This window comes from Hemicordylus capensis, chromosome 1, assembly GCF_027244095.1.
Source record: "Hemicordylus capensis ecotype Gifberg chromosome 1, rHemCap1.1.pri, whole genome shotgun sequence".
Lineage (NCBI taxonomy): Eukaryota > Metazoa > Chordata > Lepidosauria > Squamata > Cordylidae > Hemicordylus > Hemicordylus capensis.
This window is the reverse complement of record NC_069657.1, coordinates 300547718-300573249: the sequence shown is the minus strand read 5'-3', so window position 1 is coordinate 300573249 and position 25532 is coordinate 300547718. Positions and strand designations below refer to the sequence as shown.

Genomic DNA, 25532 nt, shown 5'->3' with positions numbered 1-25532 from the left:
CTTAAGCTAGTAGCAATTATTTTTATTATTACATATCAATGTAGTTTAGAGAGTTGACATTGTAGTTCCATTAATCTGTCACAATCCTATGTAGGAATGGTGCAAAAACAAACAAACAAACAAACAAACAAACAGTGAATTTCAAATGCATATGCACACATTAATAAAACACTGCAAAAATAGTTTTAATGCAATTGCATGTATGGTTATATCAATATTATTTTCCTGTAGTGTTTTCCCAATGTGTTGGAGCAGATGTGTGCATCAAAGTGCATTTCAGAGGTCCTTCCAAGGCAAAACTTGTGACAATTTCCAAGGGAAGTCAAACAAAATTCAGTAAGACAAGTGAAATTTCCCAAGTGAATTTTCTCAAATGTTTCTGCACATTCCTAAATTCCTATGCAGCCATACAGGTCAGTCCTACATGGACAACACCTTTGACTTCAGTGTACTTAATGTCCATTTATATTTTTAAAAGTCAGATGTTACCATCAAACTGTTATTTACAGGGTAATGTCTCACATGTATCATAAACCCTAGCTAGGAAGTAAGAAGGTTGCTATTAGATACAGGATCAGGACTCAGGATTAATGATAGAGAGATACATGGAACAGATGGTTACAAGACCGCAGGAAATATTTCACTGCCAGAGCACAGCTCAAGGTGAGCAAACAGCAACAGTTCCTGTACAGGTGATACATTAATAAGAACAGCATGTTCAAGCTTAGTTACAACACAGAGAAGAGTTCAGCTATGACACATTTAGCTAAAAGCAGGCAATGAAAGAAGAAAACAGAGTACCAAAGTCTGAAGCGGGGAAATGCTAAATTTGGAACAAGAGCTTAATGTTGCCCAACCACTTGCGTTCCAAAGCCATGAGGCTTCCGAGCACTTCTCCCTCTCAACCTATTTAGACCAGGGTTTCTTAACCTTGGGCCCCCAGATATTGTTGGACTACAACTCCCATCATCCCCAGACATGGCCTTTGTGGCTGAGGATGATGGGAGTTGTAGTCCAACAACATCTGGGGGCCCAAGGTTAAGAAACACCGATTTAGAGGAAAATATATTAATGGGGTGGAGTTGACCATATAAATTATATCACATCAAAGGTAAATATAGTGGCTGGCATTCTCTGCAACCTGAGGAGAATGAACCAAGCGCTCCACCCACATAGCTCCACCATTGCAGGACATGGATAGACTAGCTGAACTCAGGGCTTGCCTCATAATGCAATGGGTGGAGAGGGGGAGAAGACCATGATATTAGCTTATCTCACTTCCCCACAAAAGACCGCCCGGAGATGGAAGTTTGGGGCGGTGCCTCATATCTTTGTACCACTTAGTACATTAAGGCAGAGATAAGGTTTACTTAAAAACATACTCCCTAGCTGACCACCTGGAAAAAAGGAGGACAGACAGATGTGCAGCCAAGGACAGTATCTTGATTCGAATGTCCTTAGCAGGTGGTGAGACCCAAAGTGTTTGGGTCTCACCCATACCACTGATAAGGTGTACCCACCAGACCATTTCTGGCTGTTGTTTACTGATTTTGCAAAAGTATAAAAAGGCAGCAGGACACCCTAGTATTTTGAACCTCGGCGTAGACCTAGAGACCTGGCAAGGTACTACATAACCAGCCGGCTTCAGGGTGTCCGTCCACCGTCATCTTGGGTTCCTGACAAGCAGAAGGGATGTATGGTATATCCTTTGTTCTGTAATCTTCTTTAGGTATTATTCAAGGTGTGAGCTTATTGTCTTTGAGTCCTAGAACCTGTTGGTTCACCTGTTGGCCACCAGTGCCCATACACCCCCAAATGCTTGAAATACTAAGCATTCTTAGTTTTTCAGAGCAGGGATAGCAGAAGGAAATCTACATTTCTTTTATAGATATGAATATGTGTGACCAGAGACACTTGCTCTGCTTCAGAAATGCATTGCTTTACGTGCATTTGGTTTACAGGGACCAGATCTAAGGGCAGAATCTGGGTGACTTGGTACCATTAACTGGAGTTCTTTAATAATGTGCTTTATTATGAAATAAAGCTGACCAGTTTTCTACTTCTAAAACAATCAGAGGTGTGCAAAATGTTATATCTAATCCCAAGAGCTTCATTTTGCCACAGGTTTTTTAAAGGACCAGATATGAAAAGAAATATATCTTCTTGTTGACCATCTGATCAACTTAAACCACCAGATTTCCAGCTCCTACACAGACAGCGGGATCCCCATGGTGCCTGTATGCTGCAACAGGACTCTTTTATCATGTTACGCTAGGTTTTATTATTTAGCATTTAAAAAATGAGCCTCGGGCTCGGTAAGAACACTGCTCTCATTTAATGGCTGAGCGGCAGGTGCTCAAAATCCATGCTGGGCAAAGTTCAGCTTTAAAACTGTCTGCTGGTTAGATGTGTTGGGACTCTGTGGGGAAGATTGACGGGGTGTATATACTCAAGTTTCTCCCTTTTCAAAAATTAGTTTTTTGTAGGTGTTCTTGGACAAGTATCTTCAGACAGATATTCATGTGTAATCTGTTTTTTGTCATATTTTTTGTCAGATGAGTGGTGCTGGATAGATTTCCTGCAATGTTGTCAATAATGGGGCATGTTTTTCATTGTAATATCTATGGGTGGCTTGCATAGTGTCCCTTCAATGAAGTCTGAAGTCTCAGTGGCCTAGTTCACAGAATTACTGAATGTGAGCTTTTTTGTGCAATACTTATCAGTATGGCTGTGAGGGTTTTTTTTAAAAAATTATTTTTGTTAGCAGCAGCTGCAGCAGTTAAAATACTTTATAATATGAAGGTTACAAGTTATAACATGTACAAGTTACAAAGATAGGACAGGGCAGAAAATGAAGACAGAAGATCAGGTACATAGCTTGGGAGTGCTCCTAGACCCAAAGCTCTCCTTGATTTGTCAGGTTGCGGCAGTGGCCAGTAGGGATGTGCACAAAACTGGTTTGCCCGCTTCGGTTCAGATCCAAACCAGGTCCGAACCAGGAGGGGGTGGTTCGGTTTTGGTTTTGTTCGAACCACCCCCTGGTTCGGTTTGGATCTGAACTGGTTTGGACAGGTTTGGACCAGTTTGGATGCCCAAGAATTGGTAGGATGGTGGCTGGCACCAATGGGTACCTGTCACCCAAACCCCAAAGCAATCAGACACTCGTACGATTTTTTATGAATTTTTGCAAATTATTTTTATTTTTTTCTCATAGGATATAATGGGACTTGAACCAGGACATTATTCCTTATTGTGGAGCACCCATGGGTGCCAACAACCATGCAAACTCTGAAGCAATCAGACACCCCTATGATTTTTTATGAATATTTGAAATATTTTTAATTATTTTTCTCATAGAGTATAATGGGAACCGAACCAGTCCATATCCCCTATTGTGGAGCACCTAGGGGAACCAAAGTGGGGTGGGTGGTAGACAGACAGGGGTGCCTACCACCCAAAAAATCCCAAGGCAATTGGACACTCCTCTGATTATTGGTGAATTGTTAAAGTATTTTTGAATTCCTCATAGAGAATAATTAGGATTGCAGCAAATGTATAGCTTCATGTAGGGGGGAAAGGGATGTCGTAGAGTGGAGTGTGGTGGCTGGTAGTTCCTCGGGTGGGCAAGGAAGCTATCAGAATTACTTGAAAGGAATTGGGCAAAGGGGTGATTTTTAAGTGATTTTTGAAGTTTACGCGTCTTTACGGTTTTTCTCCATAAAGAAGCATGGAGGTGTCAGCAAATGTATAGCTTAACATCAGGGGCAAAGGGGTGGCCTATAGCAGTGTGGGGTTGGTGGTAGTGCCAGGTAGGGGCAAGGAAGCTACCTGAATTTTTTCAAAGGATTTGGGCAGAGGGCTGATTTTTGGTGAACTGTTGAAGTTTACATGTCTTTAAGGTTTTTCCTCATAATAAGTTATAATGGAGCTTTCAGCAGCCCCATAAGTGCACTTGGGGGGTGCTGGGGTGGCCCAGAGCAAGTGGTGGTGTAGTGCACATAGGGTGCCAACCACCCCCATGGGTTTCTAACCCATGGGGTACAGGGTTCTGTTGTTTCTGAGGTATTGAGTGTAGATTCTATGATAGCAAATGAGATTTTCAATGAGACACCATGAATCCACTCTGCAAACAGGTTTGAGGCTGGTGCTTATATGCCAGTGCCAGAAGCCTCCGAGCCAAGATAGGTGAGCTGGAGTGCTTGGTTGCTAATACAGAAATAGATATAGTGGGCATAACAGAAACATGGTGGAACAGTGAGAACCAGTGGGACACTGTTATCCCTGGATATAAACTCTATAGAAAGGACAGGGAGGGGCGCCTTGGAGGTGGAGTAGCACTGTATGTTAAAGAAGGGATAGAATCTAACAAGCTAGAAAACCTAGGAGGCCCGGAGTCCTCCACAAAAACCCTGTGGGTGGCAATACAAGGCCTGAAAGGAAATGTGCTACTGGGGTGTGCTATCACCCTCCGGATCAAAATGCTGACAGTGACTGGGAGTTGCAGGAGGAAATCAGGGAGGCGTCAAGGAGAGGCAGGGCAATAATAATGGGTAACTTCAATTACCCACACATAGACTGGATAAATTAACAGTCAGGTAATGTCAGGTAATGACAAAGAGGTCAAATTTCTAGATACCCTAAATGACTGTGCTGGTCTTGGAATCAACCAGAGAGAAGGCGACCTTGGACTTAATCCTGAGTGGTACCCAGGACCTGGTGTGTGATGTCAGTGTCTTCAACCCTTCAGGGAACAGTGACCATAGTACGATCAAATTCAGCATACAAGCGGGGAGAGAATCGTCAAGGAAGTCTAACACAGACACTTTGAATTTCAGAAGAGGAAACTTCTCCAAAATGAGGAATATGGTAAACAGAAAGCTGAAAGGGAAATTCAGGAGAGTCACTTTGCTCCAGAATGCATGGAGTTTACTCAAAAACACAATACTAGAAGCCCAGTTAGATTGTATACTCAAAAGGAGGAAAGAGACAACTAAGTCAGGAGGATGCCAGCATGGCTAACAGGTCAACTCAAGGAAGCCATAAAAGGGAAGAAGACTTCCTTCCAAAATTGGAAGACCTGTCCAAATGAAGAGAACAAAAAGGAATGCAAACTATGGCAAAAGAAATGCAAGGTGACAATAAGAGAGGCAAAAAGAGAGTTTGAGGAATATTTAGCTAAAAGTATCAAGGGGAATAACAAAAACTGCTTTAAATACATCAGAGCAGGAAACCTGCCAGGGATGCGGTTGGATCATTAGACAATGAGGGAGTGAAAAGGATTATTAAGGAGGATATGGAACTTGCAGAGAAGCTAAATGAGTTATTTGCATCTATCTTCACGGTAGAGGATATTGAGCATATACCTCCTCCTGAACCATGCTTTTTGGGGATGGAGGCCAAAGAACCGTGTCAGATAGAAGTGACAAGAGATGATGTTCTAAACCATCTGGAAAAACTGAAAACTAGCAAATTGCCAGGGCCAGATGGCATCCATCCAAGAGTCCTCAAAGAACTCAAATGTGAAATTGCCCACCTCCTTGCTAAAATATATAATTTATCACTGCTATCAGGCTCTGTACTGGAAAGTAGCCAATGGAAAGTAGCCAATGTAACTCTGATTTTCAAAAAGGGATCCAGGGGTGATCCAGGAAATTACAGGCTGGTTAGCTTAACGTCTGTTCCAGGCAAATTGATGGAAAGTATCCTGTGTAAAGTGTAAGTGATTCACATTGGGACAAAAAAAACCCAACTTCAACTATACGTTGATGCAATCAAACATAGGCAAGCATGCCACACAAAGAACTGAGACAATGTCCAAGGCAAAATCCCAACAGTACTTTCTCACATATATCACATATTTCAGAATACAGTGCTTTGCTCTAGCAAGCTCAGTTCTAGGGCCTTCAACCTTGTATGCCCTAAGTTGCTAAATAAAAACAAAATTTTCAAGTATGATATTTTCTGAATTAAAACATTTAGCTAAATCTGAGCTGCTAGATTGCACAGATGCAAGTTTTTGAACATATATTTTGCACAAGATTCCTAGCAAATAATTTATAAACAGAGAATAATCACAAATATTGAAACTGCTGTTAAGCATTAAAGCATATCCATAAAAGTACCTTGAGGCTTTGGATGTTATTTGAGGAATATGGTTTGGGTGAATGCAAATATGTTTTTGTGTGTTTTTGTGTTGGGAACTTAAGGGTCAGAGTGCAGAATTCTGTTGCTACAATGCTGATCAAAATTTACCCAAAAGTAAGTTCCAGCTTCACTGAACTTAATTGGATTTACTTCTGAGTAAGTATGCTTATATGAGATCTGTCTGCTTTGGAGACGAAAATGTTTGGATTTTAAAAAATTGGCAGGTATAGTGTGTTCTTGAACTGGAAAGCTGCATCTGCTTTGCAAGAATTAAATCCATTCAGCATAAAACAAGCAGCAAGTAAGGGCAATGATTTAGAGAAAATGATTTTGAAACTGTGGAAAGCTCAGTTCAGTTAGGCACAGAGAATTATTAGGGCTCTGGTGTTTTAATTCAAGATCAAATATCCTAACAAGCAAAAATGTTGTGCTTAAAATTGGATTTCACAGATGGAAAAGTAGCTGCATTGCTATTGTGAGATGAAGGAATATAAAAGATCATTCATCCAAAAACAAGTAATTATGACTGTCTTAAGATCATATTCAAACCCCATAGAGGATTCAGCATATTGCTTTGTATTATGCAGTGCAACTGATGAAATCCATTAAACTGGTTCATGAATAAAAAATAGCAGGACAATATTTTAGTATATAGTTAGTGCTCATATAGAATGGTGTAATACATAATCAGACTGTAAGATTCAATTATATGAAAGGGTGTCTCAAGGCTGTATGAAAGTACTGCAATTCTTTAATTGAAAATTACAACATATTTTCAGATGCATGGCTTGCCTTTTACAGGGTTCTTAAGAAGGTGAACAAGACAAAAATCTCAAGACCCACTGGAATCAATCTGTATTCCTGTATATCCTGGGTCAGTGTATGATTTGTTTTCCATCCTAGATTCCTTCACATTACGGAATATTAATGTCATATTCAGACATTAATTTAGAAAAAGACAGCATCTCAAACTGAACCAAAAGTCCCCGGCCACTGCCCCGGCCCATCACTCAGCCCCACTCACAATTACAGCAGTGGTCATCTGAAGAGCTGACCACTTCCATGATGGTGGTGCCCTCTCAAACAGGACTGGAAGTCCTGCCGTGGCCCCGTCACTCCACCCTGCAGCCTGCCGCTCATGATTACATCAGTGTTCACCCACCCCCTGCCCCCCGCCCCGCATCCTTTGCGTTCTCCTCACATGCTGAGCTGCCCATCCAACCCCAGCTCAGTCCTTGCTCAGCTACGTTTGAGGCAAAGAGGGACCAGACAAGGCAGGCAGGGGTCTCAGCAGTGGATTGCAGGTTAATCCATATCTTCATTTAACTCCGGTACTTAAAAGACTGTCTGCTATTAAGGACACTTGTTAAGGAGCGATGCCAGTTATGTGACTTGTGCTTGTGCCTTTTAGGATTATGGCTTCTTTCAAATCTTGTCCTAGGGCCTACTGAAACCATGTACACCCCTGCTTGTATTATTGTGTAGTATATGAAGTTATGAACCTATGACCTGTTGCTGATATGACTGTAGACCAGACCTTCTCAGCTTCAGCCCTCTTGCAGATGTTGGCCTACAACTCCCATAATCCCTGGCTATTGGCCACTATGGCTGGGGATTATGGGCATTATAGTCCAAAAACAGCCGGGGATCCAAAGTTGGTCAGGCTTGCCGTAGACTGATATAACCTACAGCTGTCTTCATGTCTGTCAAAAAAAAAGGGGGGGGGAAGCTGCTTGTCAGTTCTCTAGGAATTACTGGTCTGGGATTCAGCTAAATAGATCAAAACATCAGGCATGTCTTCACATACTTGTTGAATTCAGAATCCAAAGTTACATGGCTGAAAACCTCTGCACACTAAATACACTGGCTGCTATTCCACACAGAGTAATGCAGGCGGTTCTCAACTGCTCATGTTGCTTGGCTGTCAAAAACAATGCCCACAGTATTGTGCAAAAGTGCTCTTGTTCCAAAACATAAAACTGCACCATTGCATTACAGCCACTGGAAATAATGACCATAGTGCCATGGAAGTGTGACTGTGCAATTTTATGTATTGGCACAAGAGCACTCTTGTGCAACACCACAGGCATTATTTTAGAAGCCCGCCACAGCATGGGCAGTTGCGAACTACCCATGTTACTCTGTGCAGAATATCAGCTATTAGCATTTTTTCTGAGTTAGTGTATGTGTATATATAGTACATAGGAAGCTGCCATATACTGAGTCAGACAATTGGTCTATCTAGCTTAGTATTGTCTTCACAGACTGGCAGCAGTTTCTCCAAGCTTGCAGGCAGGAGTCTCTCTCAGCCCTGTCTTGGAGAAACCAGGGAGGGAACGTGGAACCTAGATGCTCTTCCCAGAGTGGCTCCATCCCCTGAGGGGAATATCTTACAGTGCTCACATGTGGTCTCCCATTCAAATGCAACCAGGGCAGACCCTGCTTAGCTAATGGGGCAAGTCATGCTTGCTACCACAAGTCCAGCTCTCTTCCCCTGTGTGCAATGGATCACACTTTATTTGCATATTGTGCTCATATTTGCATGTTGCCCTGCTTACATTTGCATCATTCAGTTTATACTTAGCTAAAATGCAGCTTATAGAGAGCCTTTTGACTTAGTATTAGTCAGGCTTCCCCCTCATCCCCCCAAAAATATAGATGAAATATACACTGAAAAGAAGTTGCTGTATTATTCTCTTATAATTCCTGTCATGAAAAACAAACAAAAAACCCACTGTCTGATGTCTAGTGCCCCAAATGCAAATTTCCAATGAAAATCAGTTTTTTGTAGTCTTGTAATGTAGTTGATAGGTGGCTTTTTCTTAGGCATATGAAAGGTGCAGTATCTTGCTCTAAAATCACAATATATTTACAGTGAGTACAGCAAACAGTGTCTTGGAATTCTTAAATCTTCAGCTTGAAAGTAACAGCAACAGAAGCAGCAGAAGGCAAATCTAATGTGCATTGCTAAGTATTGTTTAATAATATAATATGCTTCCGAATGGAATAATGAAACCAGAAAAACAAATGATAACATTTGGACCACAGAGGGAAATATATTATCATAGAAATTGCTCAGGAACAGCCACGATGGTGCCAGAATAGCGGTAGACTCAGCAGTTAGTTATAAGAAACAGACACAGAAGCTCTGGGTCCCACACAGGCATCCCAGAATTGGGTGCAATAAGTTATTAATGTAAAGCGGTTCTTTTTCCTGGGTTTTCCATTTACACTGAGAATCCCTGCATATTTTTAAATGCCCATATTATTTTAATTGCACGCACAGACAGTTCTTCCAAGTGTGTTTAAAATTAAATGTTGACATAAAATTCTGCACTGAATTGGTTGGCCCAAGTGAGTAAGTCTCATGAGTAAGTAAGTGAGTAAGTGGTAAACAGCAATTAATAATCTCTTGTTTCCTTTCATCCTAAATCTGATTTCCCTCCTGTAAACCTCTCTGCTTAAACAATTCCAGTCCTCGGTGCTTTTCTAGAATGCAATTGTCTATTGTTCTCATCAGTGTCCATCAGCTTTGTGTCTGACTGTGCTGTGTTCAAGAGCTTTGCGTCGATTCTTTATTATTATACAAAGCAGGGATGACTCCAAGGGGTAGCAAGGGGTAGCAGCAGATGCTCTCCACAAAATATTTCCTGCTTCCCCTATCCACCAGACTGGTGGGCCCATCTGGTGGGCCACTGTGTGAAACAGGATGCTGGACTAGATAGGCCTTGGGCCTGATCCAGCAGGGCTTTTCTTATGTCCTTGTGTTCTTAACTTCATAGCAGACAATACAGTTATAGTAAATAATGATTGTCTAGTTTGAATTAATTATTTTTAAAGGCCTCCATAGCCTCAGTCACTCACTGCTCTGCCCCAGACAAGCAGCAGAAATCAGTGTAGCCAGGTAGGTAGGAACCTCCCAGGAGCCCTTGACTTCCTTCCTGGGCTGAGTGAGAACATGTGTGCAGGGAATGGGATGCAGGCTCACCTCCCTTGCAGATTTCAGCTGACCCAGTGCTGACCTCTCTCCCCACCCCAGTCTTTCCTGCCACATGGTGTTGGGTATCAAGGGAAAACCAGCCTGTAAAGCAGTCTACTTGTAAAGTAGACTGTTTGGCCTAATACAAGGTTTGGCCTCATACAAGAAGACAACAAGGTTGTTCTCACGACCTTACAGTAGGACAGGGAGGCAAGACTGATATCACCTTCTCCCCAGACAATCCATTTTCTTCTGTGTGGCACATGGCTCGCATGCCCACACGATCCACGCTGCTCTCGGCAGCGTAGTGTTCTGGAGGCTGGGGGGACACAGCCCGGCCTCTAGATGCACCATGTGAGGAATTCGGTGCATTGAGGGATTCCCCCTCAGCTGGGCATTCTAGGTGCCTGGCTCTGTGCACTCATGCCCTGATCCCCAGGTAAATGCCTGGGGGGAAATCCTGTGCTACCTAGTGGGGCAGTGCTGGGATCAGCCACGATCCTGGCTCATTATACAAGCATGCCTACCCTGGTAGGGCTGCACAAGCTCAGGCGGCTTGTGTCTAAAAGGAAGAACATTTTCTAAAAGGAATCTGGCCCATTTCCTGAAAATGTCTGAAAATGCCAAGCGAGCTTCATTAATAAGGTAAATAAGCTAATATCAATTTTTACCTCTACAAATATTTCATGTATAGCAAAATTCTGGCTCTCAATATTGTATTGCAAATAATGTTATTTTATAACTCCTTCCCTTGTAAACACAAAACAATCTTATGTGGATTTAACTAAGACTTTATTCCAGAAACAACTCCATTTTCTAATTTTTCTTTCCCTCCCTTTTCTTTTCTGACTCTAACCCACCACACTGTCTACAGGGTCCCCACCACTGTGACAAACTTCCAAATTACAAACCACAAAAGATTATTAGTTAGAATACAACATGTTCTTTGCCACCCCTTCACTCTCTCAAACTTCTTCTGGAGCCAAGAGTACAAAGGCAATAAAGTGAGGATAGGAACATAGGAAGCTGCCGTGAGTCAGACCATTGGTCCATCTAGCTCAGTTGTCTACAATCACTGCATTGGCAGTGTGGCTAGAATGGCTCTCCCTGCCTTTAAAGGCAGGGAGAGTTGCTCCGGCCCACACTGCCCATAACAACGCGGGCTGATCTCCCTTCCAAATGGAGCCATGCAGCCCCATTTGGGAGGGAGACCACACCCTTGTGCCTGATATCAGATGCAGGGGCATGGCTAGCTGGCCCCCTGTGTCTGACATCAGATGGGGGGGTGGGGCCAGGGGGCCACGGATACGGGCTGCCACCAGGCTCCCTCTGCTTCTGCTCCCCACCCAGCATCACATGGGGTGACTGCCATTCCTATGGCACTCACCTGGCTGCTTCACAGGTGCAGCAATCAAGTGAGTGCCATAGGCATGGCAACCATCCTGCGGGATGCCTTGCAAGCTGCTGCTGCTCCCTGAAGCTTCCAGGTGCCTGTAGTATTGACGGTAAAGACTTTCAAAGGTACTTCTTGCCACCCTCCCTGTGCTACCATCGCCGGCCCCCACTGGAATAAGCCATGCCTTTACAGGCCTGTCTGCTCTGCTCTACAAGGTTTCCCTTCCCTTCCATTACCTGCAAGGAATGGAATTTTCTTCATTATCTCCCTCTCTCAGAGGTGCCTCCAGGGAGAAGGGCGACGGGCCCCCTATCCCCTAGCTACACCTCAGTCTTGAAGTCTTTTAGGTAGTCTCCTGTCACTTACACTTCTCCTAATTCTTGGGTTCTCTGGCACAGGAGCTGTTAGTGATGTTCTTTCTGGTAAAGAGGATTGTCCATCACTTTCATCAGCTTCCTTTGTGAGGTCACTGATGGAGGCAAGATCAAAGTCCTCTCCAGTTCCTCTCCCGAGACCAGACTCCCTTCCCTCCTTTCTCATAGTATGTATGCTGGAAAGTCTCACCATTTCTTTACATCGGCAATTATGACAGAAGCTCCTCAAATTTTGATTATTTGTTGTGGTACAGAATAATGAGAACAGCCCTTTCTCACTTTATAAGGCAGCCAGACTTGAAGAAAATCTCCCACCTGAAATATTCTCTGTTTCACACCCCTTTTCTGATCCATATGCAATTTGTATTTTTGTTGCTTATCCCTTACCCAACCACATATCTCTGCAACCACAGGGTGAGAAAGCATGGAAAGCCCTATCAGTTGTTGCCACTGGGTAGCTTTGCATCCTCTCAGGAGTTCAAAAGGTGATTTCCCTGTAGTGGAATGAGGAATAGTTCAATAAGCAAATAGAGTTTCATGGATTGCCTCTTTCCAGGATTGTTGTTGCGTAGTACCCAGTTGTGAACTTTCTTTCACTAATCTGTTCATTCTTTCTACTAAACCATTCCCTCAGTGATGGTACAAGGAAATAGAGTTTCATGGATTGCCTCTTTCCAGGATTGTTATTGCGTAGTACCCAGTTGTGAACTTTATTTCACTAATCTGTTCATTCTTTCTACTAAACCATTCCCTCAATGATGGTACAAGGAAATAGTCTTGTATTTTATGCTACGGTTAAGTAAATATTGCTCCATTTCAAATCAGGTAAGCTGTGTCCCATTGTTAGTCACTCTTTCTTTAGGAAGACCTTCTCTAAGAAAAACTGCAGCCATGAATTGGATCACATTGTTTGTAGTAATGTTGTCAGCAAATGAAACTTCTGGCCATCTGGAATAGTAATCCACCATCACTATAAGAAATTTTCTCTTTGTGGGTTGGTTATCAAAAGGCCCCATTATATCTAAAGGTAAAGTGTGCCGTCAAGTTGACTTTGACTCCTGGTGCCCACAATGCCTGTGGTTTTCTTTTGGTAGAATACAGGAGGGGTTTACCAATGCCTCCTCCCACGCAGTATGAGATGATGCCTTTCAGCATCTTCCTATATTGCTGCTGCCCGATATAGTACCAGCGGGGATTTTAACCAGCAACCTTCTGCTTGTTAGTCAAGATCAAGTATTTCCCAGGGACCTTTGGGTTACTCTATTGGATTCAAACAGGTGGCAAAAGTCTTCTGAAACTTGTCAGATACAGTACAAGCCATACAGTGCCTGATCACATCTTCAATGTGCTTGTCCATACCTGGCCACCAAAAACTTTCTCTGATTCACCTCTAGCTCATGCCCAGGTGACCTTCACAGGCAATTTTGATCACTTTTCCTTGTAAGGAGGTTGGCACCACTAAACGATCAGTCCTCAGCACCAGTTCATTGAGAAGAGAAAGCTCATTCACTACATGCATGTATGGTTGAAGTTGTTCAGGTACCTTGTTTTTGCATGGCCATCCAATAGTTATGTAAGGTTTAAGTTCAGTAAGCTCCTGATCAGCACTGAGGACCACTTTCCACTCAGAAGATATGATCACTCCATGAATGGAAGAAGCTATTTGTACAATTATGACTCCTTCATCCTCATCTTCCAGGATCTCCTCTGGACCTGGAAGTGGAAGTTGAGATGAACAATCTGTAGCTGTATTCCAAAGAACTGGCAGAAATTCCACCTGGAAATCAAAGTCCATAAGAATAGCCATTTGGCTATTCTTGGGGTTGCTTGACTTCACCCCCAAGTAGCAAATAATGCAGATAGGGGTTTCTGGTTTGACGATAAATTGAATTTTCTGCCCCACAAGTAAGTCCTGAAGTGCCTCACCACCCCAAAACATGTTTGAGCTTCTTTTTCCATGACAGAATGCATCATGTCTGATGTAGTAAACACTCTGGAAGCAAAAGCAACTGTAACTTCCCTGTCCCCTTTTTGCTGGGTCAAGATAGCACCCAAACCATATTTGAGTGCATCAGTGGTTACAATATTGTGCCTGCTGGTGTTAAAAGTGGGAGCAGGATTTTCAGCAATAGCTGATTTGATCATTGGAAAACTAGCCTTACAGGATGCATCCCAGTTAAATGTTACATTCTTTTTTAGAAGAAGATACAATGGAGATACTTTTGAGGCAAATTATATAACAAATTTAGAGTAATACTCACAGAGTCCTAAAATGATAGAAGTATATACTCTGATATACTGTGTGTCCCAGGTATGTCACTGAGTGTGTGCAAAACTGATATTTCTCCGCAGATAGTCTGTGTTGTCAGAGTTTTCATAAGACTTCTGTCAGTTTAGCATCATGCTCCTCAATGGTTTTTCCATACAGTACACTAAAATGTCATCCGGAATGCAAGTGATTCCATTCAAAGTCCCAAAAACTGCATGCATCATTCATTGAAAGACCAAAGCTGCAGAGGCTCATCCAAAGGGCAGTCTTCTGAATGGAAAAAGACCCTCTGGGGTAATGAAGAGAACAATGCGAGAACATTTGAGTGAAGAGAATAATGCGAGAACATTTGAGTGAGAGATTTGATCATAGGCCAAAGACAAGCCCAAAATTGTGAACTCAGAGGCCTCCTTCAGAGTAAGCAGCATTTCATTGATATAGGGTAATGAAAGACAATCCACTACCATGTTTGGGTTCACATCTCTTAAATCTATGCACATTTGAAGTGTATCATTTGATTTTCCTCACAAGGACAATGGGAGAGGCCCATTCTGATGAATCAACAGGCTCTATGATATCAGCATGTTGTAGAGCTCTTCTCTAAGTGGTTGGCGCAATGCTATGGTTATGTATTATAGAGGTATTAAATTTGCCTTCATCTGAAGTTTAAGTTTCAAAAGTATGGCAGTGCCAGGAATATCAGCAAAAATGTCTGAGAAATCAGCAATCATATCAACATAGGGATGCTCCTTCATCTGTATCATCGGGTAAACCCAAGAGTGACCTAGGAAATGGCAAATCCAGGAAATGCCAGACCTGTGTGTCTCCTGAACACATATACTAGCCCTTACCAGAACACAAATTAGGATAAATTATTAATCTTTTAAAATATTTTGCTATAAGAAAAAAAAATGGTAATGTTAGCATGTAAATTATCAAATGCAGAAAAACCAGGAAAAAAATCTGTGATTGCTAGAATGCTACATACATCTCCTTAAAACTGTTCTACCTTGTGGCTCCCATTTTAACTTTGGCAAAAGTTATTGCTTATTCAGTCCTACAACACTTTTTATACAACTGCCTCTTCCTTTTTAGTACTATTGCCTCTAGCAAATGGAATAGGTACTTCCCATTTTTACTGGCTGAGTCTAGAAGCTGAATGTGGAAACAAAATTTTGTCTGCTGTGGCTTGATTGTCTTGCCACACATGTTCACAGCAGCAGCAATGGCCTTTCACTGGGAAATAATAAGCATAGTTAGGTATACTTTAGCTACAGGTCTTACATTTAAAAGCACACAATTAAATGACCTTTAGGGAGTCTTATCATAAACATGCAGAATGGAGGCAAATAGAGAAGCATAGGGCAACAGCAACTGTAGCCAAAGAGAGACATAAAAGGGAGAGAGCTGAGCCCAACACCAGAGAGGTATAAAGGGCCAGACATCTCTGCAGAATATCTCTGTAGAATATTGTTCAATGAGCAGAAAAACTTGAGACCTTTACAGCCTCTTTCACAAAGCCAACTCTCTATTAAAACTCTGATTTGTCCATAGCTGTCAGGTAGGTGTGTTTCAGACTGTAGCCAAATAATTTTGCAGAGAAGCCAATGAACACATATTGTAAGCAGGTATAAGAAGATTTCCCTCATTCTATAGCCCGATTCAGACATTAGGCTACATGAATGTGAAGATGTCTATACACTCATGCACATGTTTGTATGAATGGCTGTACCTGTGTTCATTTTTAAAGTGAACCTGGATACAGGCTCTTCAAATGCATGGAACAGATAGGAAGTGTACTTCTGTACCTTCGTTCATCATAATATGGGAATGACTGTGCCTATGTACAGATCTGTACCTGTGTACACTGTACACTCATTGTATGAGTGTTGAACATAACATGTGAATGGGCCTTGTTTGTTTTGTGTCTGTTGTTTCCAGTCTTTTCTTTCTGGGCAGGTTGATTGAGCATGTGGTAGCATTTTAGCTTCAGAGGGTCTTCAAGGAAACAAATTATCTGGACCCCTTTCAGTGCGGCTCTGCCTCAATTTGGGGATTTAAACCACCTTGGTTGTCCTGGTTGATAACCTATTTTGGGAACTGGGCAGTAAGAGGGTATTCCTCTTGGTTCTGCTGGAGCTCTCAGCCAGCAGAATCACTAACCATCATTTCCTTCTGGGCTGACTTTTTAGCTTGGGACTGGAAAGCACTGTATTGTGCTGGTTCCATTTCTATCTCGAGGGAAAGTCCAGATGGTGTTGCTAAGGGACACAGTTCAGTTCTTGGTCACTGGGGTCCTGCAGGATTCTATTCTGTCTCCTATGCTATTGAACATCCACATGAAACTGCTGGGAGAGTACTTATCAGGAGTTGTGGGTAGCAGTGTCACTAATATGTAGATGACCCCCAGCTCTGTTTCATTGTGTCATCTGATCCTAGGGTGCTAGTGAACATTCTGAACAAGTATGTATTCCGATAAAGATTACTGTGACATGCAGACAAATCTTATGTGTGTTTAAGGGTAAAGTTGTGCTGTTGAGTCAGTGTCGACTCCTGGCAACCACAGAGCCATGTGGTTTTCTTTGGTAGAATACAGGAGGGGTTTACTATTGCCGTCTCATGTGCAGTATGAGATGATGGCTTTCAGCATCTTCCGATATCGCTGCTGCCCGATATAAGTGTTTACCAGCGGGGATTTGAACCAGCAACCTCTTGCTCCTTTGGCAAGTTACTTCCCTGCTGCTATTACAACCAGTGTAGATTGGTTGTAATACATGGGATTGGTTACTCCCATGTAGGTGTACATAGATTTGTGGTCTTAATATACAAAATATTCATTAACATGTTGCCTAGAAACTATTTTCTTGTATCTCATGTTGCTGTATTTTAGTCAACAGATGATGATGTTTATATATTTTTTTATTTCATAGGGAATGGTATAAACTGTATGAAATGGCAGATGTCTCTAACAGAATATATATCGCATAGCACTTGAAAGAAGCAGTCCTCTCTTCAAGAACCATACAGTTGTAAAGAAGCCTTTTTTAAAAGCCAAACAATGCAACTAAGATCAACAATTGTTGTGATTGTACATTTTCTTCAAGGCTTCATTGTGGATGGGCAGGCAATATGCAAAAGCTACTTGACTTCAGAATGGCAAACACAGCCCACAGTGCACACAGTGAAGTGGTCCCTGACCCAAAACATCTGTTCCAACTTCTACACAGACTGCTGGAATACTGGTGCAGATCTTGAAAGGAATGCCATAGAAAAGTTGAATACTCTTCAGCTTTGTCCTCTTCAACTTCAGTTAGGAGACACACTCTTCATTTCGTCTGAGCCATCTTTTCAATCACATGGAATGAACCTGGCTAATGTTTCCATGGAAGACTTTATTAGCTGCCCTAAAAAAGATGTCCCTCAAAAACAACTAATTTTTGGTTGCAGATTAAGTGGGATGCACCAAATTGACCCACAGTGGCTTGGAACTGGAACACATTACTTTGCGGAAGTCCCAAACCAAGGCCCACATTTATGTCATTTAGGGCTTAGACTGAATGTGACAGTGAAACCCAACCTTTGCCAGCAGTCGCCAAGTGCACCGTCTTGCTCTGGACGTGGCAAATGTCTAAGTCATGTCTGGGATGAAGCATATAGCTGCCGCTGTAACCAGCCATATTCAGGACAATTCTGCCAAGAATTTGATGAGTGTTTCAGTAAACCTTGTTACAATAATGCCACCTGCATTGGCAAAGGAAAAAAAGGGGATCATGGTGGAGATGCCTATGAATGCATATGCCCTCCATTGTTTGTAGGTAAGAATATGTATATTTCAGAACCTGTTTAGGGCTGAATAGTAAAAAGGTGTTTAAATGGTGTTCATCCAATTAATGAATAACAGGTATGAGATACACTCAGTGGAAAATATTTTTAACGATTACTTCAGCACAGATAGTCACAAAGATTCAAATTCCCAGAAAGTTTAACTGACCACCAATTCTGTGCATTTTTCCTAAAATATTTTGGGTATCTCTCAAGCTTGAAACAAAATGCAGATGGCCAAAATGTTTCATTGAAACTGCTGTCACCCCCATTGTTTTGATGAAATAAAACGTGAAATGTTTTGAGTGTTTTGGTCATAGGGAACAATGGGGAAGCTATAAACATCTCATTGTTCTCCGTGGTTAGCACCTAGGGACACCAAAGTGGGTTAGGTGGTAAAGCATGACTGATGCCATATACCATCCAACCCACAAAAGAAATGGGCAAGCAGGCAATTTTAAACAATTTCCTAACCTTTTCCCCAACCCACGTAGGATTGCAAGCCAGTGCCAGAAAACCAATCAGCAAGGGAAAAACAGGCCTCCAAAATGGTCCTCAAAACGTTGAAATGTTTTGAATCAAAATGGGGTTGTTTTGTTCCGAGGTCGATACAGGTGCTTTATTTAAAGGGCATTTTGTATTGAGCTTGAAACACTTGAAACGGCCCATTTTGGGTTGAAACATTTTGATGTTGAAACATTTTGCACATCCCTAGAAAAGAGTGGCCAGCATCCAGACTAATGCCACACTGGCACAATAGTATTTTTCATTGCATGAGGGGAGTGATTTTCAGATATCCTCCTTCCCTTCGCAGCCTCCTGTGCCTCCCAAAAATTTGTCCTTGAGGACCCCATAACCCTCAGGGACATATTTTCAGGAAGCACAGGTGGTGGTGGTGGAGGGAAGGAGGAATCACTGAAAATTACCCCCACCCCTGAGCAATGGAAAATGCTTTTGCTCTAGCACAGTCAATTACAATGTGAGCTCCTTATTAGACTGCAATAGTACGACATGTAAAACCGAAGCAAAGCTATTCCTTACGTACAAAGAAAAAGAAACCAGTGGGATTAAAATATCAGTTGTTGGGTTGCGGATGTGTCACAGGTGTACTAGAGAGAAAAATGCCTCTCATAGTGTTAAATATTTTTTTAAAATTGAAAAGAATTGCTGAAGTGTGAATAACAGTATAGCAACAACTCCAATGACAAGCATAATTATACGCTATTTAGTCCCATATGCTGTAAAAGCACAAGCAATTTATGACTGGTAATTTCCAGGAAGCAACATGTTTAAGCAGAATTCATCCTCAAACTGCCTGCATTTCCAAGCAGCTGTTAATATATGCTGAAAAATAAATATGAGGTGTATTTGTTACATTCAAACATTTGAACAGATTTCTCCCTGAAATTTAGAAGATATACCTTGTAAGCAAAGCAACTGTAAAAACTTAAGAATTATCTTGCTGGATCCATCTAGATGTATCTAGTGTAGCATTCTGTATCCAGCAGTGGACAGCTAGATATCTTGCTGAACCTCAGAAGCAAGGCAAGAAGGTGATATTGATCTGCATTGTTTGTCCCCAATATCTGGTAACTAGAGGTTCCATTTAGAAGCTTCTAATCTGTGCCTGTTTGCTATGATAATTGTCTTCCAGCTTGTACTCTGTTTGACTTTGCTTGAGGCCATATTTACATGTTTCTAGGAGTAGCATGGTTGCTAGTACTGCCTCTTCCATAGTTTGTCCCATAATGCTCCAGTTAATATCTAATATGCTTGCATGGTTAGGATGTGGTTAAATACATTGCAAATGTCTGCTCCGTTATGAAATGTGTCACTAATGTGGACAACATGATCTACCCCAACCATATGGGCAAACTGATATAGAAGCAACCATGGAGGAAGTAGAAACTATGCTGCTCCAGATAATGTGCCAAGCACCATTAGTTCACTAACCTTCACTATTTTTTGAGGAAGGGCCACTTCAATGTGAGAGCCATTTCCTGGTAGGATGCTTTAGGATAGATTGAGCCCTCTCTTAAGAGCTCTATGGGGAAAGTGCTGGGAAGGATTACACTTCCCAACACTCTGTGCATGCCTTGCAAGATGGTGCAAGGGCTCAAGAGGGCTCAGTTTCCCCTAAAGGAGCCCCATAGGTGCTCCAGGTAGGTCTTCTTCAACAAGCATCTTGCAACAGTTTGCTTGAGAAGAACTGGTAACATTTTCTCTCTCAGAAAGGTATTACTCATGAAGTGAATTTTCATACAGTGAATTTTAATTCTTCTATTTGAGCTAACTTGCTTGGAAGTACTCTGCACATATTTGCGGTCTCCCTCTTTTTTATTAGGCAAGAACTGTTCAGAGATAATCGGACAATGCCAGCCACATAGTTGCCTCAATGGCAATTGCAGTAATGTTACTCCAAATACTTACAGGTGTCAGTGTGGAAGAGACTCTGCAGGTAAGAAACACATTTATTGTCATACAAAAAGCTGTATATTTGAGTGGTTCTCCATTAAAATATTGGTAAAGAGACTGTCAGCTTAATGCAGTGTGAGGAGGAAATATATCTATATCTATATCTGTATCTGTATCTGTATCTGTATCTGTATCTATAGCTATCTATATCTTCATTCTGATCACAGTGTGCCACTTCATACATCTGTAAAGGTAAAGTTGCACCATCGAGTCAGTGTCAACTCCTGGCAACCACAGAGCCATGTGGGGTTTTTTGGTAGAATACAGGAGGGGTTTACCATTGCCATCTCCCACACCGTATGAGATGGTGCCTTTCAGCATCTTCCTGTATTGCTGCTGACTGATATAGGTGTTTCCCATAGTCTGGGAATTCGGGGACAGCGGGGATTCGAACCAGCAACCTCTTGCTCGCTAGGCAAGTTACTTCCCCACCGCTCATACATCTGTACCTAATTGTATATATTTGTACATCTATACGTAAAATGTTTACAGGATACCTTAAAAATGTTTGGTGTGAATGCTTTGGGCCCATATATCATATAGGCTAACGAAGGTGATGTGAGGAGCTAGAGTTCCCTGTTGAGAATGTACTCAATGGCAAATCCAAGTTTGCTCTGTACAATATGTGACATGGCTTTCAGTCAGGAGTGTTCACTTATTTCCAATAAGACTGACTTGAGCTACACTGATATCAATTGTCTCGAAGAAGCTGACGAGGTTCAATTGTTTGCCTTCCAACTGCTAGAAAAGCTGGTATCATTCTACCATAAGAAAAATTAGAAGTGTTTTCACTGAATGTCGTAAGTGCTTTATAATATCTACAGTGATAATCGTTCATGAGGAATCATGATGCTGTCCATAAAGTATAGCGTCTTCAGTTAATATAAACAGACTTGTACAGACTCCAGGCAGTTTTGATTATACAGATCCATTTCAGACTGACTTGAGAGCGGGCTAAAGGATTGAGACAGCCTTGTTCAGCCTGATGGATGAACTTTACCAAGGAATCAATAGAGGTAGTATGACTCTGATGGTTCTTTTGGATCTCTCTGCAGCTTTTAATACCATTGATATGTTAATGGAACTGTTCGCAGGGATTTGGTGGGACCCCGAGCTACATTTGTAGGCTTGTTTGGGCATTTAGCTATCTTAAATGGAGCAGCCCACCTTCATAATAATTTTGTTCAAAGCTTTGGTCGCAGAAAGAACTGAATGGAGAGGTTAAAGTTCAAAAATAAAATGAGGTTTATTGAAGGGTTTAGGGGTACAGGGAGAGAAAAATAATGGTTATTAAGTAATAACATTTAACTAGCAAGACTAGAAGACCAACAAGTTGCAAAGACTAGGTTATGGCTCACAAGGAGTTAATCTGGCTTAAGTTTTTGAATTAGGTTCACTCAAGGCTGGCTAGAGAGAAATGAACTGATTTGGATTTTAGGAGAAATGAGGAGAAAGGTGAGTAGAGTTTTAAAGATAGGAGTTATATACTACCTCACTCCTTCCAAGAGAAATGTGTTGAAACCTTGCAGCTCATTCTTCACCAAGAGATTTCTCTTCTTCAGAGCAGGAAGGCAGTAACAGAGATCCAGAGATCAGGCAGTGGTCCAGGAACCAAGAATGAATGAATGAATGAATGAATGAATGAATGAATGAATGAATAAATAAATAAATAAATAAATGGGACCTCGCAGCCACAAGTGCTGGACAGAATGGGTTAGGAAAAGCTGGTGTGGAGGTGTAGGTGGTTGCTGTTTAAAACATACTTTGACCTGATACAGCCATCATACAAACCATAGTTACTGTGACCAGAATCAACAGGCATGAGGCTGAGGCCTCATTTGCATGTAATCTGGAAACCGGTGTTTGTTGAACCCATGGTTAATTTTGTACCTGAATTACATCACAGATGTTCCTCCAACCTCATTCCAGCAACCTCTGGTTTCAGGGTAGGGGAGCCACTCCCTCTTCCTGGTCCACTGAGGCTGCATCCAGCAAGCTCCATAGTGCTCACATCACCAGAATTTGGGCAAGATGTCAGAATGTCGGCAGGGCAGCAGCCATTGGCCACAATCTTAAAGGGGGTGTGCCGAGTGTGATTGTGCCTTTTCAGAAAGGGCATTTAAATCCCTTTAAATGGCATGCAAGCCTTTCTTCTGACAGCAGTTGCACCGCTGCCCTTGTAAGAGCCCTGCAGCAAAACAGTCTTGCACGAGCACGGCTGCAGGCAATGGTGGGTACTATTTTTATGTAACCCCGGGAAGGGATTGTGATGACTTCCTAGGAGGGAAATTATATATGAGGGAGGCCAAAGGATCCTGGGATCTGGTCCACTGTGACCAGGGATGTTCTTGCGATGGCCAACCCTGGCTAAGCAGACCAGGGACACCAAACTACATTCCTGCCCACATGTTGGCTTGCCACTGGGGTATTAGCCCTTTCATGAGAGGACCAGTCCACTGGGGAGGACCAGAGGCTCCAAGACTTTTGGTCCTCCATCGGACTGCACTCTCATGAGGTAAGCCAACCAAATAAAGGGGGTCCCAATTGTGTGAGGCCACCACTCTCTCTCGTTAATAATAGAACTTTTACACAGCAAGTCCCTCCTCCACAGGCAACCCTTCCATGCACCCAAAGAAGAATTTGCCACTCCATGTGTCTGGGTAGACCTGGGTGGGCAGATTAAGGAAACACTCGAACTGAGGATAGATCTCCACTCTCTTTCAAATATCCCAAATTCGGACCTGTGATGTGGTATATGAAGATTGGCTGCCACGGGGAATCACAGGAGAAGGGAGCCCCAATTATCAGCAATCCCAGGAGAGTAGGGTTGCCATGCCAGGCAAAAATAAAAATACATATGTTCCAATGGGTGGCCAGACTGGCAGAGGGCCTGCTTGGGCTGCTTGTTCACAGACAGGGTTAGGTGTTGCTGGGGTACCCAACTCTATGTCTTCTTTGTGTGGAGCAGCCAGGCTGGACAGCATTGGCCATCTGTTCCGTATGTGTGTCTCCATGGCCTTACACTCTTGTGAATCAGCAGTCCTTGGGAGAAGTGGTAACATCACACATTATTAATGATTCTGCTTGATCCTTGCATACCCCAGAATGGTTCTTCTCATGAGTAGTGCATGGGTGTCTCCATGGCCTTTCACTCATGTGATAGAGTGGTTCACTCCAGAGCCGAAGCATCACACAGGAAGCATCTGTCTTTTAACTGGAGGCAATGTTACTCCTACTGGACAGTTCTCTCATGAGTAATGCATACAGTGCACACTTTCACCCAATGGGAAGGGGCTGGTGGCCCCTTCCCCAACTGTATTGTACAAAAAATAGAGCTGATCCATTCAATAATTCCTGGATAGGGCTGCTTTTTAAACACGACCCTGGTATCACTGCCCTGCCATATATTATCTTTGCAGCAATCTCATCAGGTTGCCCTTGTTTATGGTGCCACCACAACTGCAAGTGCTTGTGAACATACTTCTTAATCTACTCATTTCTGGAGAGGAAAACACATAGTGCCCATCTTTCCAACCCATCCACTTTCTCTTCTGTTTGCTAGAAGGGACACAGTGGGACACAAGGGACACAGTGGGAAGCAGGCATCTCCACATGTGACTTTCTCATTTGATAGGCTTAGAAGCTTGGGATGGGATGTGGTGGTGTCCCTGTTGCCAGGCAACAGCTTGAGTAGCTCAGAGACAGGGGTCAGAGCAAGTGCTCAGAGAGTTGGCCATCGAGAAGTGCAGCAGGTATGAAGCGGGCATGGCTCTGAGCAAGTCTGGGCCACCCTCTCTGTGATTTTGATCCCAGAAACAGCACAAAACAGTAATTATGGTGGTGCCTGCATTTGGACATAATGCTGCCACCCCCAAACCTCAGGTTGGAGTGGTGAAACTCACTACAAACCAGAGGTTCAATTTGGAGTTTGGTAAGGGAAACCACACGTCACTTTGGGCACAGAGCCACAGTTTCACACATTCAGATGTACAGGAATTCTAACCTCTGCCCCATTTAATTGTGGTTTGGTGTTACATGTGAATGGGCCATAGGCCCAAATGCTCCATATGGTTTCCTAGAGATGCAGGTTTGGCGGGGTATAAATTTGATAGATTAGATTAGATTAGATTAGATTAGATTAGATTAGATTAGATTAGATTAGATTAGATAGATGGGATGTGCGTTTTGTTTTGGATATAAAACGTTTTGTGCACAAAACAGGCCATTTCGGCTGTTTTGTAGCCCAAACAAAACACCCAATGCTCAAAACAGAACATTTTGTAGCTGAAACAAAACATCCCTTTTTCAGATACAATACGTTTTGTTGTTTCGGCTGTTTTGGAACTCCATTTTGCAATTGCGATAAATCTTTCTCTTTCGGTCTCCATTTTGAGTTTTGGCATCTGTTTGAATTTCCGGCCCTTCCAGCCTGCAGATTGGCCAGCGAAAGCATGGGCTGATCTGCTGGCAATTGCCTCCTCATTACTTTTAAGGAAATTTGAGGGTAAAATTTACCCTCATTGGCCAGTGAGGCATGTGCATTTACCCTCATTGGCCATGGGGCAGTGTGCCTTTCATTGTTGTTTCACACTGTTGTGTGTAGATCAATTGCATTTCTGGAGGGCGATCTGGATGTGCATGACATTTGGAAATCTGCATGGTTCTTTGCAAAGCTCTGCTGTTGTTGTGTGATATTGATGTTATTTGGGGTGGATTTGGGGCAGAAAGGGGGTTTGGGGGCAGAAGAGTGGGTCAGGTGGTAGTGCCACCCAGATTCTGCTGCCACCCAGATTCCAAAGGAATTGGGAAAAGGGCTGATTTTTAAAGAATCTCTGAAGTTGACATGTCTTTGGGGCAGATTTGGGGCAGAAAGGGGGCCTTAGGGGCAAAACAGTGGGTTGGGTGGCAATGCCCCAAGGGGTGCCTGTCACAACCCAGATTCCAAAGGAATAGGGCGAAGGGCTGAATTCATAGGAATTGTTGAAGTTTACACATCTTTAAGGTTTTTCCCCATAGGGAATAATGGAGGTTTCTGCAGACCCATAACTCCACCTGGGGGGCATTGGGGTGGCC

At 42.5% G+C, this 25532-nt stretch overlaps 1 protein-coding gene across 1 annotated transcript in view; it reads left to right on the top strand.

Annotated features, from left to right (window-relative positions):
- Nucleotides 1-25532, top strand: part of LOC128337958 (protein eyes shut homolog) — a 219504-nt gene that overhangs the window by 5384 nt on the left and 188588 nt on the right. Inside the window, exons 2-3 of the mRNA XM_053279776.1 lie at nt 17093-17977; nt 20329-20442. Of these exons, the coding sequence (XP_053135751.1) occupies nt 17221-17977; nt 20329-20442 (871 nt within the window). The 5' untranslated portion in view covers nt 17093-17220. The remainder of the gene's footprint in view (nt 1-17092; nt 17978-20328; nt 20443-25532) is intronic.